Raw genomic sequence first — 16753 nt, 5'->3', positions numbered from 1 at the left:
CACGGTATAGCTTATTGGAGTATGATGCTGAAGTAAGAATCTGAGTCCAATCCTGTTCCCATTGACTTCAGTGGGAGCAGAATTGGACCCTATATACTGCAGTGCAGCTTAAACAGATTTTTAAAGCAAGTCACAGAGGAAATAGAGAACAATTTAACCTATAGAAATCTGGGGATTCTCCTCTTTAGAAAAGACAAACCAGAAAAGACAAAAGTGTCCCAGAGATAAAGGGGAAGAAGTTGCTTCTCATTGATTTATTTTCATTCACATTTACTATCTCAGCCTCACAAAATTGTCATGATTTTTGCCTGGCCTGGCCAATTTTCTACTTACTGGGCCTTACCAACATCGTAATGAAAAACAAATGCATTTTTTTATGTGCCCATCAAAATAAATAACTCACTCCAGGGAAGTAGGCAAGTAGAATGTTGCAAGGATATGTTAACCTTGTCTCCCAACTCAGTACTACATTCTGCCTGGTTTTTACACAGCTCTAAATAGCCTCCCTCCATCCCTTCGCCATTGTATGCCCCATATACGAGCTGGGAAGAACTGTAGTCCTTGCATTTAGGACTACTCTCTAATTATTCCCCTGTGAAAACTAGTATCTAAAGGAAGCAGAATAGGATGGGGCCATAGATGGAACCAAGCCTATGTTCCCAATCCCTACCAGCCAGTGGAGCTGGCCAGCTGCACAGAGGGAGGGAGAGGAATATGCTGCACCCCTTAAAGAGATGTGGCAGTTTGTGGTTCCCTTGTGCAACAGGAAGCTCATTCTCTTCGGGTATGTCTACACTGCAGTTGAGAGGTGTAATTGCAGCACGTGTTGACATACCCCAGCTAGCTTTGATCTAGGTAAGTCAAAGTTAGCTCAAGTAACAATAGCACTGAAGCTGAGCAGCAGGGGTGGTGGCTACTCGAGTACGTACCCAGGGTTCTGGGTATGTGGAGCAAGCCCACCCGCCACCCATGCTGCTGTGCTGTCACTGCTGTGGTACTCAAGCTAGCTTTGATTTTTAAAGCTAGCTCAGGTATGTCTATACTTGCTGCAGTCACACCTCCTGATTGTAGCGTAGTCATATCCGTAGAGGCCGTATGCTTCCTGTGCCCCTGTTGGGCTGGGACAGTGGTGCATCACACACAGTAAAGAGCTCTCCCAAAATGAGAAGATCTAGCACTCAGTGAATAGTCCGAAATCCTAGTTTTCTGATGGTGGCAACCTTCATTCTGCTGGCAAAGGAATTGTTATTTGTTTACTGTTACATTTTCAATAATTATTATGAAATGAAGTGAACTAATTCCTATTTACTAAACGGGTTCTGGGACGGAAGGGCAAGAAGCAAGCCATCTTATTTAAGCCAAGCTAAAAATCAGCATTAAATGCAAAGGATAATGCTTCGCCTCCATACCTTTGCTTTTCTCCTACCCAGCAAAATATTGGCATTTTAACCAGAAATTCAGTGATGCTGAGCTCTATGAGTGACATAAACAAAATGAATGATCCATCTAGTGTGCAGCGATAGCCAACTTGGAATGGCTAATCGGTTCATGTTTAGCTATGAGGCACCTAGAAAGAATGAAGCCAACATCAAATCCACTAACTGAGAGCGACTGAGCTGCACGCTGAAAGCAAAATTTAAACACAGTGAGTGGGTTATTTAAACAGAATAAGCTGGCCATTGCCAGTGAATTTAAAAAATGGGTTAGAATCAAACTGATATAATTGCACTAAGTGAGCCACCTGCTCTTTGTGGTACAGCATTTAGCACAGTGCAGCAGAAAGTAAACTCACTTGTGTACCCCAGAGGAAAGGCTTTTAAAAAGAATCCTCCCACCAATATGGAATGGGAACCTTTCTTGGGTTTGTAATGAACATTAATCAGACATGTGTTCCTTGTTTAAAGGTTATTGTTTTCTTTTTGCTTTACCTTAATGTATTTCTTTATTTTTATTTCAAATCAGGGGAAAAAAGCATGGAAGGGCTTGGAGGGGAGCTCTGCATTCTGGGCACTGATGCTGTGTGAGTGCAGCAGAGCAGTTGCCATAAATATTATGTACATCATATTTCCTATTATTATGGTTATTATGGAGATCAGATTAGAAAGCAGGCTCTAATCTGTCGCTATATTCTTTGGAGTTTTTCTCTGATGATTTCCAGAGCCATCCTCTATTCTACTTTGCTGCCTATATGTTGTCTACTTTCCAGCAGATGTGTGTGCTATAAAAACTATCATCTGAGCTGTTTTTGCTCCTCAGTGGCTTAGCTGGCAAAGTGCAGGCTTCCATGATGCCTGGACCCGCACCATAAAACACAAAAGGCATTTATCGATACCCCCTGGGAAATGGGAGTCCTAAAGTTCCTCTTGAACCTATCTATCCCGAGTGGCAGTGCAAAGAGATTCCACCACATCACAGATTCATGCTAATTATCACACAAACTAAGGGCCCAATCCTGCAAAGGGATGGGATGACCTCTTGTGATATGCTGATTTCCCTCAACTTCTATTGGATAACAGAGCACTCAGTACTTCTCACGATCAGGCTGGAAGCATTGGGCAAAAGGGGGTTGTTTCCCTAAGTCTACATTTGTTTTCATCATGTACCTGGGTATTCACAAAATCCATACGTTGGCTGTTTGTATTTTAATGTGAAACTTCAAGTGGAACCAAAAAAGTCTTTTTCTTAGACTGAGTAGTGTACTTCTGTTGATCTTCTTACTTTGAACTTTATGTTCAGCAAAATATATAGTCTATTTTTTAGCAAATTACCTCCATAGTCACATGGCCTGTTGACTGTTAAATCCTTAGTTATCAAGTCATTGTCTACTGTACATTCTGTATAATGCACACAATTCAATATTAAAATGTCATTTAAATGCATTACCAATTAAATTAAAATGTACATATGGAAGGAACTGAATTGATATAATCTGAAAAGCTGCAGCTTTTATAGGTACTGAAACCATCTTATCATGAAAAACTTCTCAATTAAAAAGATTTTCTACAAGACCCAATATACTTTAGCTTTTTGCAAGAGTCACACCATACTGCTCATGGGAATAGTGTGAAGTGCTATTTGTTTGCTGAAAGAAAAGTGTACAATGTGGAAAAGCCTACAAAATAAGAGATCCATGAATGAATATGTTTATAAAAGGGATGAAGTGATTAAAAATGGAAGAGAAAGCCGAAGGTCTAGTCTACCAAAAAGTCCCTGCAAAATTCTTCAGTAGGATCTAAAAATGAGGACGTTTTAAAGGCAAATATGACACAGTATCCTCTCCTCTTGACAGTTCTGTTTCCATCAGGCAGTCTCCTGGCCCCTGCAGAAGGACCTCTACTTCGGTATTTAATCATGTTGTCAGAACATAAGACCAAACTGGTGGACACCTGGATTTCAGCTTTCCCAGATGCTAAGGCTCACTCTAACAATTTTTTTTGTTGCTCTGAGGGCTCCTCTTGCTGCTCGCCTTCCCCTGCTTCTTTCATTTATCTTTCTTTATGTGCTTCCTAGTGAATAATGCATGCTCTCTGTGCTCTTAAAGTATGGTACATTCCAAACCTCTTACTGTTTTCTCTCTCTCTCTCTCTCTTTTGATTAGCTTATAAATTAAGTTTAGTGGAAGTTCTCCAAACCTTAGAAATGTTTTGCTTCCTGGTTATAATCCTAACTATCCTATGAAATTCTGAAAGCTTTGAAAAGCTACATGCAAAACAGCAAAGCATTTTTGAATACAAATACTGGAAAAAGAATAACTTAGTGGGTCACCCCACTCCCTTTCAGACATAACAGCTTTTTAAAGAAGCATGTTCACCTGTGCACCATGGGACATTTTAACATGTAAGCTCCTTGACTGTGACATTGACTTTTAATTAAATGCACTGGGAATATTTTAAAAGATAAATGTTATATTTGCAAGTCTGGTTTTCTCTAATTTAGTGCTTAGCTTCCTATTGGATAGATTTATTTATTTATTTGTTAGTATTCAAAACCATTGAAAAATGCAATGACCTTTTTATCAGCAATTTTTTTTATGAACATAAGTATGCACTTTGGAGGACATTAGTGCTGTGAGCGAAGGGCCAGTCAAGAAGAGGCTTGATATAGCTGTTTTCACCTGTACAAATGTGAACATTATTTTGCTGGTCCACAGTTGTGGAGGGTTGTTGCTGTTTTTGGTGGGGGAGGGGTTGGTTAACAAAAATGCCCTGCACAATAGGCCTCATTCCTAACATACGCACAATCTCTAGGCATTAAAGATAGATTGGTCTCCACATTTTACCTAATGACATTGCCAGAAAGAGGAGCCCTGTTCTGACTGTTTGAATTTCCCAGCTGTATTTCCTGACCTGTACTCTTGTCACTTTTTCATGGCTCTGTGGTATGCTCTCGGCCCATCTGACATCTAAGATTCACTGGGTTAGAACTGAATTTGGGCATGGTTTAGACTTTAGGTCTGAGTGAATTTTACTACCACTTTCATATAGTGTATTAATATATACGGGAATATCTTTACCCAGCTATAAGGCCCCAAACATGTGTGCTGTGTAAAAGAGTCCTTGTTCTGCATGCTCGAACTAAACGTCGAGTTGTAGCCTTTATAAATGTTATGCTTTGCAGTATCTTGGCAATTAGAAGCAGTTAAAAACCAGTTCAGCTCTTCTCCTAAGTACAGCCAAAGACACGTGCTGACAAGTTATTTTTGTCAAAGGCATAATTTATTTTTATTTTTTTAACTGAATTTAGTAGTGATGAAAGGTGCTGGATTGACAGCACTGGAGACTATAATAATCTGTTTGTCTGTCCTTACACTGTTTAGCCAGTGACCTACAGGGCCACCTCTAGGCCTGAGAGGCTAGTTCACTCTCCATGCTTGCCCTTCTGCTGAGAATTCAAGCAAGGATGCCAACTGTGTTTGAGGAGGTGAACATCTGTCCATTAGAACTGGACTGAGACCCACCAATTCATTTCACACAGGCCACTGAGTACCCTTCATATAGTAGCTATTCAGTCACTGTCTACCTGGGTGGGATTTCAACTCACAGCCTAGAGATTAAATTCCATGTCCCCTACCGGTCACCTGAGTCATCCAGTCCCCTAATGGTAATAATTTCACAACATTTATTTGCAATGTACTGTGCATGTTTCATCACATCCCTGAAAAATAGTTTGTTGTAAAGTACCATAGTGTCGTCCGCTGACTCTTAGGAATCTGAGTATTCAGTACAAGGATTCGTTATGGGATCATGATTAGGTGATATGAAAAGGAGCATTGGAGGTGAATCTAACAGTTGCTCACAGGCACATCCATTAAGCTAAGATGACTCAGGGTCAGAATTTTTTAGTTTGCTAAATTTTGGAGGAAGATTGTGTTAATTACTCACTTTGGCACAGGGCTACTCTCATTGACAATTTCCCTGCTTTCCTCGGTGTGCATTTCCTCCTTTCTTGCAGAATCGGGGCTTGTATAAGTTACAAGATAGAACCATATTAAGCTTGTTATTCATATAAATTACATATATGCCATAATATCTTGAATTGGTGAGAAAATTAGTATATTTTATTCAGTTGCTTATCTTTGCTAGTATATTTGTAAATAAGAATGTTTGACATGGATAAGTAGAAAGTAAAACACATGATGAAGATCTAGCTGAAAGTAATACATAAGTTAGTATAACCTGTGCTGCTGGTTGTAATGGGGTGTATAAACCCTGCACTAGGACTCAAGGGGTTAAAGGATAGATCTGGGCCCAGACAACCCCACCCAGTCACATCTGCAGAGCATGCTCCAGATGGAGCTTAAAAGGAAGCCAGACCACTCAGAAAGGGGCAAACAAGGCAGGAAGCAAGATATGCCCTAGGAGCTTCTAAGAAGGGATGCTGCAGCAGCTCTTCTAGGAAAAGGGGAGCCATTCTGGTGGCCCTAGTCAGACTAAAGGTGCAGTTGATACCTTTTCTTCAGCACCTGTTGTTATAGATGGAAAAGCATGGACTACAGAATGGGGGGGTAGGAAGTGGCCCAGATAGGGCAACTGTAAGGCACTCTTGGGTGTCTGGCCCTTGGTAACCCTCCCAGGGACCTGGGTAGAGCCTGGGCTCCCCTACCAACCACCCTCTGCACTAAGGAGGAACTCACCCCCTAACCATTGGGTGATGCTTCCATCAAGTGACAACCATCCCAACTTGGTGGAGAATGTGAGCATTCACTCTGGGTCTGCTGTAAGACCTTGAGAAGAAGAACTGGAAGGGAAGAAAAAGAGGGAAGAGAGAAAGAGAAGAAAAATACACTTCGACAAATTTTTGAAGTGGCTGATGGAGAGCCAGCAGCAGCAGCAGAACCAGGTGTTCCAACATATGACTGCCCAACAACAGCAATAACAGCATATCCAGGAGCAGGCAACACAACAGCAGGAACAGCAACAAAGCCTGCTTCAACAGGTGATGGCCATTTTACAACCCCCAGGAGCAAATGCAAACATGGCGGCTGGTACCTTGAGCCCCACCACAATTACGAACCTCTCTGTAAGACTCACAAAAACGGGGCCAGAAGATTATTCCAAAGCTTTCTCAGTCACTTTCAAGAGGGTCATCACAGCAGCTTGATTGCCATCCGAATACAGGGCTGTTTTGCAGGCACCATATCTTACTAAACTTGCTCAAGCTGTGTACTGGAACTTTGATGCCACAGAAGCCCAAGACTATGCTAAGGTCAAGGTGGCCATCTTGGACACTTCCGTATCATGGCAGAAACCCAAAAATAGTGCTTCTGTTGAGAAAGATGTCCCCCGGGGACCCAGTCACGAGCAGTGACCAAGAGCCTTACAGAACACTCTTGGCAGTGGCTCCAGCCCAACAAATGGACGGGGGACAGGTGGCCAAACACGTGGTGCTGGAACAATTTATGCAGGTTCTCCCAACTGCGGGGGTGAGAGTGGATGCTACAACATTGGCCTGAGACGTTGGCTGAGGCAATCAGGCTGGCAGAAAATTACTTAGCAGCTGCAGGCCTGAGAGTGGGGCCACTCAAGACCAAAGATGCTCACCCCAGCTGACCAATGACAGCAGACATTCCAGCCTGCTGAGGCGGCAAATCATTGGGAAACTGCATACCAGGTCTGGCGCCCCCAGCCAGTCCATGGCTACAACAAAGCCCTGGAAGACTGGTTCCAAGGGGAAGAAAGGGTGAGAGGAGAGACCAGTCCCGCAGTGGTTTGAGCATTGGCCTGCTAATCCCAGGGTTGTGAGTTCAATCCTTAAGGGGGCCATTTAGGGATCTGGGGCAAAAATCTGTCTGCTTTGAGCAGGGGGTTGGACTAGATGACCTTCTGAGTCCCTTCCAACCCTGATAGTCTATGATTCTATGAAATACCTGCCACAAGAATCCCACCTCCCCTGTGCAGTCAGGGGTGGGAAAAAACCCTCAACTCGGACTTACTTTTTTGTGCTAGCAACAGGTCATTTCTGCTATGACTGCTCCTTCATGGATTGCTCCTCTGGGCAGGCATGGATGGCAGACACCTGGGCTAGAAAAAGAGGCCTGGCCAAGAATCTAGTCCCCAAGAATGTGGATCATTGTGGTAGAGGTTACAGCCCTAATAGAGTTGGGGTGCAGCCAAACAGTGATCTGAGGATAACTAGCAGGACCCAGAGATAACCTAGGAAAAACCTTCTACCTCTAGTGCATGCACAGCAATGTAGGCCTATATCCCACAAGGGAGGTACAGCTCACTGTAGGAAGCTGCATGAGAAAAATACCGTCAAGCATGGTCCCCACTCTGGCCTACCCAGTGATTTTGGGTTAGATGTTTAATTTTCTTGAACCAGATTTTTACTCAACTGCAAGTACATTGTAAAGTGCAACACTTGAATTTACTGTATCAGGAAACTGACTATAAAAGGGTTTCACCAAAATGGATATGTCTCCCAAGTTTATCTAAAACAGAGGTGCACCATTAGCTGTTGAAAATTTGTTTTCCATTACTTAAAGTTTTATATATAGTCCATGTCTGTCGTATATCAGATTTTGAAAGCAACTGTTCTGTGGACTTCAATGGCGATGATAAAGTATGGAAATGTGGGCAGTTAACAGTACAGTGATGTCATAAAGACTCAGGCATGTGCTCTCTAGCAAGAATAATCTACTGATGCTAAGAACTCATCAGGCTTGGGTTGGACATAACGAGATGGGCTTAAATTTAGATCAGAGGGAAAGCTGGCAATTATCATGTTCTTTAACTATAAGCAGCTGAACAGGACACAGGTAGCCACAAACTTTTCAAACAGCAACACAATCATTTCAGAAAGGCTAATAATCTAGAAGTCTTTCTTTTTGCAACATTAGTTAAACCTGTCTAAATACTGAGGGAAAAACTATTTTATAACATCTTAGAATGACATTAGCATTAAAACAATACTGTAGAAATGAACTCTTTACACAGAAGCACTACAGAATCTTGGATCACTACTTTGGCTATTCATACAACAGTAGTGTTTGCAAGTAATAGCACTAGACGTCTTTTACCATTTTGATGTACGGGAAATCTTAGAGCTGTAACACATTTTCAAGAATAAAAGAAAGCTGGCATTTGAATTTGTGAATGCTGTAGAACCCATTTGTATTGAACTTTAATATCTGTTAATAGTGACATTGAATGAAAGTCCTGAATTGTTTCAACATGTTGTAGTGTTCAAATTTCAGCCTCATTATGGGCATCATCCTGTGGCCATTCACGGTTACTGGAATCTTCCCATTGGCTTCCATTGGTGAAGAATTAGACCTTATGAGGCTGTCTACAGTCATACTTTTTCTAATGTGATCTGCGCATCCTTTGTTGATGTTATTGTTTGAATTGTCTTTGGAAAGATGCAGGGTTTCAGTAGCATTGAAGCTGACCCTTTGAAAAGCAGCATAACACTTATTTTACTCAGTATGGTAGGATTTAATAGCCATTGTTAAATAGCACATGTTGTAACAACATCAGTACTTCCTTCACAAAAGCAGGATTTATTCCAGGCCTTTATTGGGAAAACTGTGTCTGTAATGCAGCTTTCCTTAAGATTTGTTCAATTTTTTTCCCACCTGGCTACATTGTCTCTGTTTTGAAAGTGACTTTCCTATACTTTCCGCCTGTAACTGGAATCTTCTCTGGAAACACTTTAATATATTTAGAAAAGACTATAAACACATTGCAATATCATACACACATGGGTTTGTGGCGCTCTGGCCCAGCAATAGCAATTATGCTATATGCTCACCTTGATTTTAAGGCTCTCTGTTATAACTCTCTCTGTGCCTTAAAGCTAAGGCTTACTTCTTGCCTTACAGCAAAGTAAAATTCTATTTAACTACATGTTTTAACTTAGGTGTTATAAACAATAAGAGCAATCTTAGATTTGTCCAAAACAACACAATCCTCAAGAATCAGCCTATATAACCAGGTTTATTCAGTTACGTTTTGTATTTAAAATTACTTGTTTGAATTCATATTGCAATATTTTATTAACCTTTATCACTGTATGTTTAGTAAAGAAAATACACACAAAATTTCACTTATACAATCGTAGTATTTACAAGAGTTAATATTGCAAAAAAAAGATTGAAAGACATCTTCCAATATTTAACACTGGAGACTAAATGATAATTATAACAGATGTTCTAAGTGGTACATAGTAATATAATTTCATTAAAACTTCTATGCAGGATAAAGCAATCTGCAGATTAACAAACCTCAGCAGATGAAGCTAACATTAGATGATATGATTGCACTTTTCAAATACCACCTTTGCAATACTCTTATTGATTATATTAAACATACCATGAAAGGAGTGAAAACTGAACACTACTTTACTCTAAGAACAGACAGTGGGGCATGGGAGAGTGGGGGCATTTCAGCGAAGTAGACTTCTTTGGCAATTCTGCATAGAACAATTAAAGCCTGTAAACTGCTCTTCTTTGTGTGCTTAACACATGCTGACACAGTGGTTTCATGCATGGATAAGAGCAGTGCATGGTTCTTAGATACAGAGGAGGGAAACACAGGAGCCAAGACTGGAGATGGAGAGGCTTGGAAAGTGTAACCATGGTTAGCGGGGAGGAGGGGGAAAGCTAGAAGAAGTGGTGTATTTCTGCATGCCATAAGGGCAGCACAACTTACACCATGTACTGCTCTGTTTGTCTTGGCAGATCTGTGTGCGCGGATCTGGCTGTGGGCGTGATTCTGCCAAATATGGTCAGTGTTTAACCTACACCCATGTATAGGTCTCTAGTTATGCGTTTTGTCTACCATTTGCCTCTTTCTGCCAGGCCAATACAGCTCTGGCTTCCTCGCCATTTTTTTACTGGACATAAGCTATAGTAAGTGAGAAACCATTATGTGACACAGACCAAATATTTAGCTGAAAGTGTAGGATCCAAACCACTTAGTCAAAATTTATCTGAGCCAGAAAGAAATATACTGTGTAACTAATATATAATATTTGAATGATTTCTCAGAACCTTTTAGTGACAGTTCCAGTCACAAATTTAGATTAGCAAAACTATATATAGTTACCTAACAATACGGACTGCAACATTTTGCACTTTGGATTGCCAGCCTTTCATGTATATGGTATGGAATGCCTCTGAGTGACGTTAAAAGTATGTCATTAGCTGGCTCTTTGGCTTTGACATGCCACTGTGGCATCCTTTCCATGACCTACCCCTAGAGTGTGATATGCTTTTCATTTCACGTCGAGGCATGCCAAATGTTACAGAACATTGCAGTCCCCTTTCACGCTTTTATAAGCAATTCACATCCACTTGTTTTCTCTCATACTTCTGATGATGAAACCATTAAATGAATGTTTAATTTACATTAGTAACTTTTGTTAATTCATACTTGTAATGACATTAAATGAAGATTAAAATCAATATTTCATCTGTCACAGATGTTAACAGCGATGTGGATGGGTGCAATTGATTCATTGTTCTATGGACACATACTTACAGAGATTGTCATAATTCTGCGTGTCTCTAAGTGCTGGATTTTACACAAAATCTCTCAGTTATGTCAAAGATGGGTAAAATCACAAGCAGGAAGAGAGCTCCCTATTTACTATGCATCTGAGGAGGTTCCTATAAGTTGTTTATTACAGCAAGCACTATGCATATTGTATATTTTACACTCATAAAAAATAGCACAGTTACACTCATGCTGGTTGGAATATCGAAATAGCGAATATGCTGAACTTCAACCTCCAACTTCTTGGGAAGCCACAACCTTTGGAGGGGATAATTGGTACATGGGGTCTCTGGATGGGTGGAGATGTCTTACTTCACTTTTGAGGGTACAGAGAGTGCTGTAGCACAAGTAGCCCCTCAAATGCATAGGTTGTTTCACTTTCTGGGGCTAAATGTGCAGATCTCAGTCCAGAATCAAAATCTAATTGTTTAAGCATCCTGTTGAATGTATAGTCTCCTTTTCCTTGCATTGTTTATCCCACCATCTGTTATACTGTATGTGTACACTTCCCTATTTTCTCTTCTCCCAACTATGCCATCGTTTTGTACCACCGCCTGATAAAATCCTTACAAAGTTTTACAGTGTTTCTTGCCTTTATGCTCCTTTGTCTGGAATGTATTTTAATGACCCCCTCCCTCCCTCCTCTCCCCTCTCCTCCCCTTCCCCCTTTTAAATTTTATTTTGCTGCCTATTTTGTGGGCAGACCCTGTTGTATTTCACCATTTTATTCTGGTGTGTTTTCTTCTTCTAGTCAAGCAGTTTTCTGTTCTTCTCTTAGAATTACACTTTATGACTACCAGGCCATGTGTAGAACAAACAAAGAGAGTAGCGACAGTGCCCATAGCTTACTGGACGTAAGTATAGTTAACATTATGAGCACCCTTCCATAAAATCACCAGAAAATTGTTGCAAATATATATATACATATGATGTAATATTTTGATTGTAGTTATCACAAGCCTATTATTACTATTTGGAGCTATTAAAGCTCTTACATTTATCGTACCATCCCATCCCATATGAACAATGGTTCTATATCAATAAATCCACTGTGTTAAGTATTTATGGGTCCAAACTCTTGTACGGTAGCTTTTTCCACTAGCACTACTAATGCTAAGAGTCTGTCAGCATGTTATTTGTCCCATTATGAACACCTACTCTCATAACTTTCTAAATTAACTATAAACATTTGCTTTAGGCAAAGATCTGGAATTTTTAAATATATAATTTGTTAAAAAAAAAGGTTTGGGAGGTTTTAATTATAGGGTGGTTGGTTTTGTTAAAGCCTTCAAGTTAATGTTTTCTGCACCTTGTTTTGCACTTCTGCAGTAAACGGAACAACAGATTGATTTTTTTCTAAAGTGGAATTTCACTGACCACTTAAACCTTGTTCCTGTAACTAGCTCTGCATACAGATCCCTGTGCCTTCTCAGAACCCAAAGTGAAGTCAAATGTGTTCCACTTGAGCAGACCCCTGGTCACTAAGGGATCAGGGCTGGCAGTTAATAATTTTAGGATGTTTTATAATACAAAATATTCATATGTTTTTTTTAAGCCAGAATGGACCATTAGATTGGATGTATATAGTTGAATCATCTCATTAATATTACAAAATGAATTGTTTTTAACCAAATTTGTTAGTATTTAGCATGAAAAATGTGTATATAAAGGCTGCAACAAAATAATTCCAAAACTGAAGGGCCCTATTCACTGATATCAGACTCTAGAAAAAGTTATTACACAGATTTCTTTTTAAATGTACCTGAGTACAGCTATACAAGCTAAACCTAATAGTTCTGTCAGCATAATTACTTAAACGTCTAGGTAAATATTTAATTATTATGGTGATTTCCAAATATCTGTGTATAACTTTTATGCCCTGTTGAATAATCATATGCATTTTACAACATTTTCATTTATGTATTTGCATGAACCCACATATTTTTAAATACCTGAAATACACATCAGCCTAAGCATTTCCAAGCAAAGGCCTGACCTTAGAGACACTTACTGTCATAATGGGACTATATAGCACTATGCAAAGCAGTAAGTGTTTTCAGGATCAAGTTGTAAGCTCTCAGCTAAATGATATGGAATGTTCTGAATCAGATTTAGATGAGAGACATAAAATGTCTGTAAAGTAACAGCAATGGGAAAACATCAAAAAAGTTTTTTGGGGGGAGGCAGGGGGTCAGTTCAGTCTGGATCAGCATCCCAGAATGGTGAGCTGTACTATCCTAACCCCTTTGGTATGCAAAAATTATATCCCAAAAGCAGGCATTTTTGCAAGAGATAGTCATTACTCCCTATTTCTGGTCACACTGGGAATATTGGAAGAAAAACCTTTCTTGGAAAATTGTGGCATATACTGAGACATGTGGTGAACATTTTCTATCAAAGATAACCATAGGCAAAGCTTCACTTAGAGTTTATTTTATCTCTGCTGGTTCACCCATCTCTAATTATCATGATTGTAATGAAAGTGTAAAGAAAATGTAGGCTGAGAAGTTAGGGCCAGATTTTAAAAAGCAGCTCATTTGTGTCTTGGCCCACAGCTTTGCACATGCAAATCGCCTATTAGGCACCTTACAGTACAATTTGCACATACACATACTGTTCATGTTCACATATGTGCTATATTCCCACCTCAGAATTACATGTGTACAATTGCAAGCACAAGTAAGGCTTGAGGCCCTGTTGAAAGTTTAGGACTGTGTGTGCCTTTTCATATTTTAAATAGCGCAGAAGTGGAACACATGCATCACAATATGCACAAGTCTTAAAGAGACAGTGTTCCACCATATCATCCGCTCAGGACAAGTGACTGTGCAAAGTAGGAGATGGGGCACAGTCAGGATTTGCAGAATATGCCTGTAAACCATGGGATTAAAATAATAGAGGTTAGAAATGGACAAGAGACCTATAGATCATCCAGTTAATTTTAAAAGTCCCAAGTAATGAGATTTTTGGCCCTTCCCTTGTAGGACTATTCCACAGCCAAATAGGTCTCATAATAAAGAAGTTTTTTCCTGATATTCAGCCTGATTTTTCCTTATCTTAATGTCACCCACTAACTTAAAATTATACCTCCATGAGCCAAACTAATAAACCAGTGTTAACAAGGGACCTGTGCAAGGATAAGGGCCACCCAGGTGGATCCCTTCGCAAGATCATGACATTAAATGATTCCTCTCCCTCTTTGGTGTTAGGATCTTTCATCTATAGATAGATATAGATAGGCAGTCAGTACAGCTGGTTTAAAAAAATGTCAGAACAAGTTTTCCATCAGAAAATGAAGTTTAGTCAAAATCAAACGTTTCATGGAAAAGTGTCAATTGCCATGACATTTTCACCAGGAAAACATCTAAATGAATAACTTCGCCTTTCTTGTTTCATTTTGATGCTATGGCAAAATTTCAATAGCATCAAAATATTTCAATTCAGAACTTTTGAAACATTGTTTTGATAATGTTGGAACATTTTAATTATTTTTTTATATTAGGTTAAATAATATTGTATTTATTTTTATATTGTTTTGACATTATCAACATGAAGTGATTCAACATTATGGAAAAAATCAATTTTTCAGAATAAAGGATTTTCAGAGTATTTTTTGTGTGTGAAACTACGGAATGTTCCAATTTTGAATTAAAACAATTTTTGAACTGTCTGAATTTCCCACTGAATGGAAATTTCATTTTCTGACCAGCTCCCCTTTGGTCATCACTTAGCTCTTTAGTTCATTTATTTTTTCCTATAAATCAGTCCTTCATAGGTCAAGATCATGTTGGTCTCAGGTTATATTTAAAGTCCTTGCTAGTTCTGCACCACTTCAGCATCCCATTCTAGCAGTGCTGTCACATACACTATACTGCAGTTGGCTGTGGGTTGACCAGCCATGTGCCAAAACCCCCTCTGTGGTCTCTGAAAGCTTCAGTTGGGAAGTTACTGCTGCTCAAAGCTGCAATAACTCATGTAAATTGTATCTTAAATTCCCCTTCCCTAAGAGAGGAAATGCTGTATATAGCATCCTCTGTGTGATGAAGGTTGTTCTGTTTCTCTCTGCACAGCATATACCTAGGGGAGAACATGACTCCGAGCTCTTAAAAAATGGCATTGTTTAGTTAAACATCCTCCTCACCTGCCAGAAATCAGAAATAAAACAGTTTAAGGTGACATTCCATTCCTTTTCCATTGCGCCTAGGTATTCCAGATGTTACTGCAATGGGGACCTTAGTAAGGTGCTGATTCAGCAAGGTTCTTAAGCATATGCATGACTTCAAGCATCTGAGTAGTTCCATTATAGTCAATGGGACTATGCATATGCTCAAAGTTATGCCTTGATGCTTTGTCATTTAAAAGAAGAACTCAAAACATCTTACAGAGCTGAAAGATCTATGCACAAATATGTGAGAGAATGGACTTCTGTATGTCAGATTTCAGAAAACTAACTATTCTGCATGGGTTACCCAAAATGAATATTCCTATTGATATTTTATGTAAAATATTTAAAATGTATAAAACATGATAAACACCAAAATGATCAATTTACTTCAATTTAAAATAATTTAATTATCAGTTTAATTAATTTCCCACAAAATATAGGAAAAAATAATAAATATTTTAACACTCTGAATATTCCCTAGTGCTGGGCTTTCAGAAAGGCACAGATGACTTCACATAGAAAAAGTAAATTCAAGCTGTGTCCGTTTTCCTATCCCAATTACAATGAAGGGCAGTGAGGTGAGGAATAGAGATTTACATTGCAGAGAGGCAACTCTGTGAATTACAATTTGAAAACACTTAAGTGATCTATCAGTACTACTCCCTCCACATTAGCTTAGGAAATAGTAGCCCCTAGAGGTAAAATATTTAAGTATCATTTGCAGAACTTCCTTGTTTCTCAATGATAACTCCTACATGGGATCACGTTTGTTTTACTTGTAAAGCACTTTTCATGACTGTGTAGTTTGAATGTTTTAAAATGTTGCCATTGAGATATAGTATCTTACTTTTTAATCTCCTAGATAAAGTTGTGCTACTTTTTGACATGATACCCATATGTTTCAAATACCATTGTCTTTATATAAAGCCTTCAGTTAAGGTACAAATACTGTATGTTTTACCTTTTTATTAAATGAGTTGCTTCTCTTCAGCCTTATAATGCCTTCTTTGCTGCAGTAAAATGGATAATGACTGAACTTGTCGTGTAAGTAAATTTTGTCAAGAATTTAAAGAATATTTATACTTTTTTGTCCTACATACTGAATTATTTAAAAAAATGTTATTAATTCACTAACATTTTTCTTTACTATTAAATCTCTGGTGTAAAAGTCTTAGAAAATATATAATATAGGAATGTATAATTGCAACTTTTAATAAGTTATTCATGGTTGCCACTTATATCCTTATGTCTTTGCTTAGCAGTCTAGCAGCTTGCAATACGCAAACCAAATTTATTATTGTGGTTACTGTTAAATTTAACATGAATGTCTGGCTGTTTTTAGTGCTGCTTGGGTGGGCTGTAGTCAATAGAACAAACTGTCTTAGTGATTCATTGTGTTATTTCGTGATTTCGTAAAGTATTCTATAAGTTGGACCCTTTAAAACTTATGCCAGATCAAGGTGTGCTTGTCACATGTTATTTAATTGTTGACTTTATCTAATCCCCACAATGTTTTAAATGAACATAGATGATGCATTAGTGGGCATGGACTTTTGAAAGAAATTGGACCTATTGCCTAAAAAAACACATG

At 39.0% G+C, this 16753-nt stretch overlaps 1 protein-coding gene across 12 annotated transcripts in view; it reads left to right on the top strand.

The window, feature by feature from the left end:
• Positions 1-16753, top strand: part of CACNA2D3 (calcium voltage-gated channel auxiliary subunit alpha2delta 3) — a 740859-nt gene that overhangs the window by 693078 nt on the left and 31028 nt on the right. For 5 of the 12 annotated variants that reach the window (XM_065551026.1, XM_065551020.1, XM_065551018.1 and 2 more), the window contains 2 exons: positions 11776-11851; positions 16154-16206. The exons of 2 other annotated variants lie outside the window; for them this stretch is intronic. In XM_065551026.1, coding sequence (XP_065407098.1) covers positions 11776-11851; positions 16154-16206 — 129 coding nt within the window. Of the gene's footprint in view, positions 1-10180; positions 10362-11775; positions 11852-16153; positions 16207-16753 lie in introns of those variants that run through there. 5 more of the 12 variants (XR_010589062.1, XR_010589060.1, XR_010589061.1 and 2 more) reach the window with 4 other exon arrangements.

The sequence above is a fragment of the Chrysemys picta genome, chromosome 7 (assembly GCF_011386835.1).
Source record: "Chrysemys picta bellii isolate R12L10 chromosome 7, ASM1138683v2, whole genome shotgun sequence".
Classification (NCBI taxonomy): domain Eukaryota; kingdom Metazoa; phylum Chordata; order Testudines; family Emydidae; genus Chrysemys; species Chrysemys picta.
This window is presented reverse-complemented; position numbering and strand designations above follow the sequence as displayed.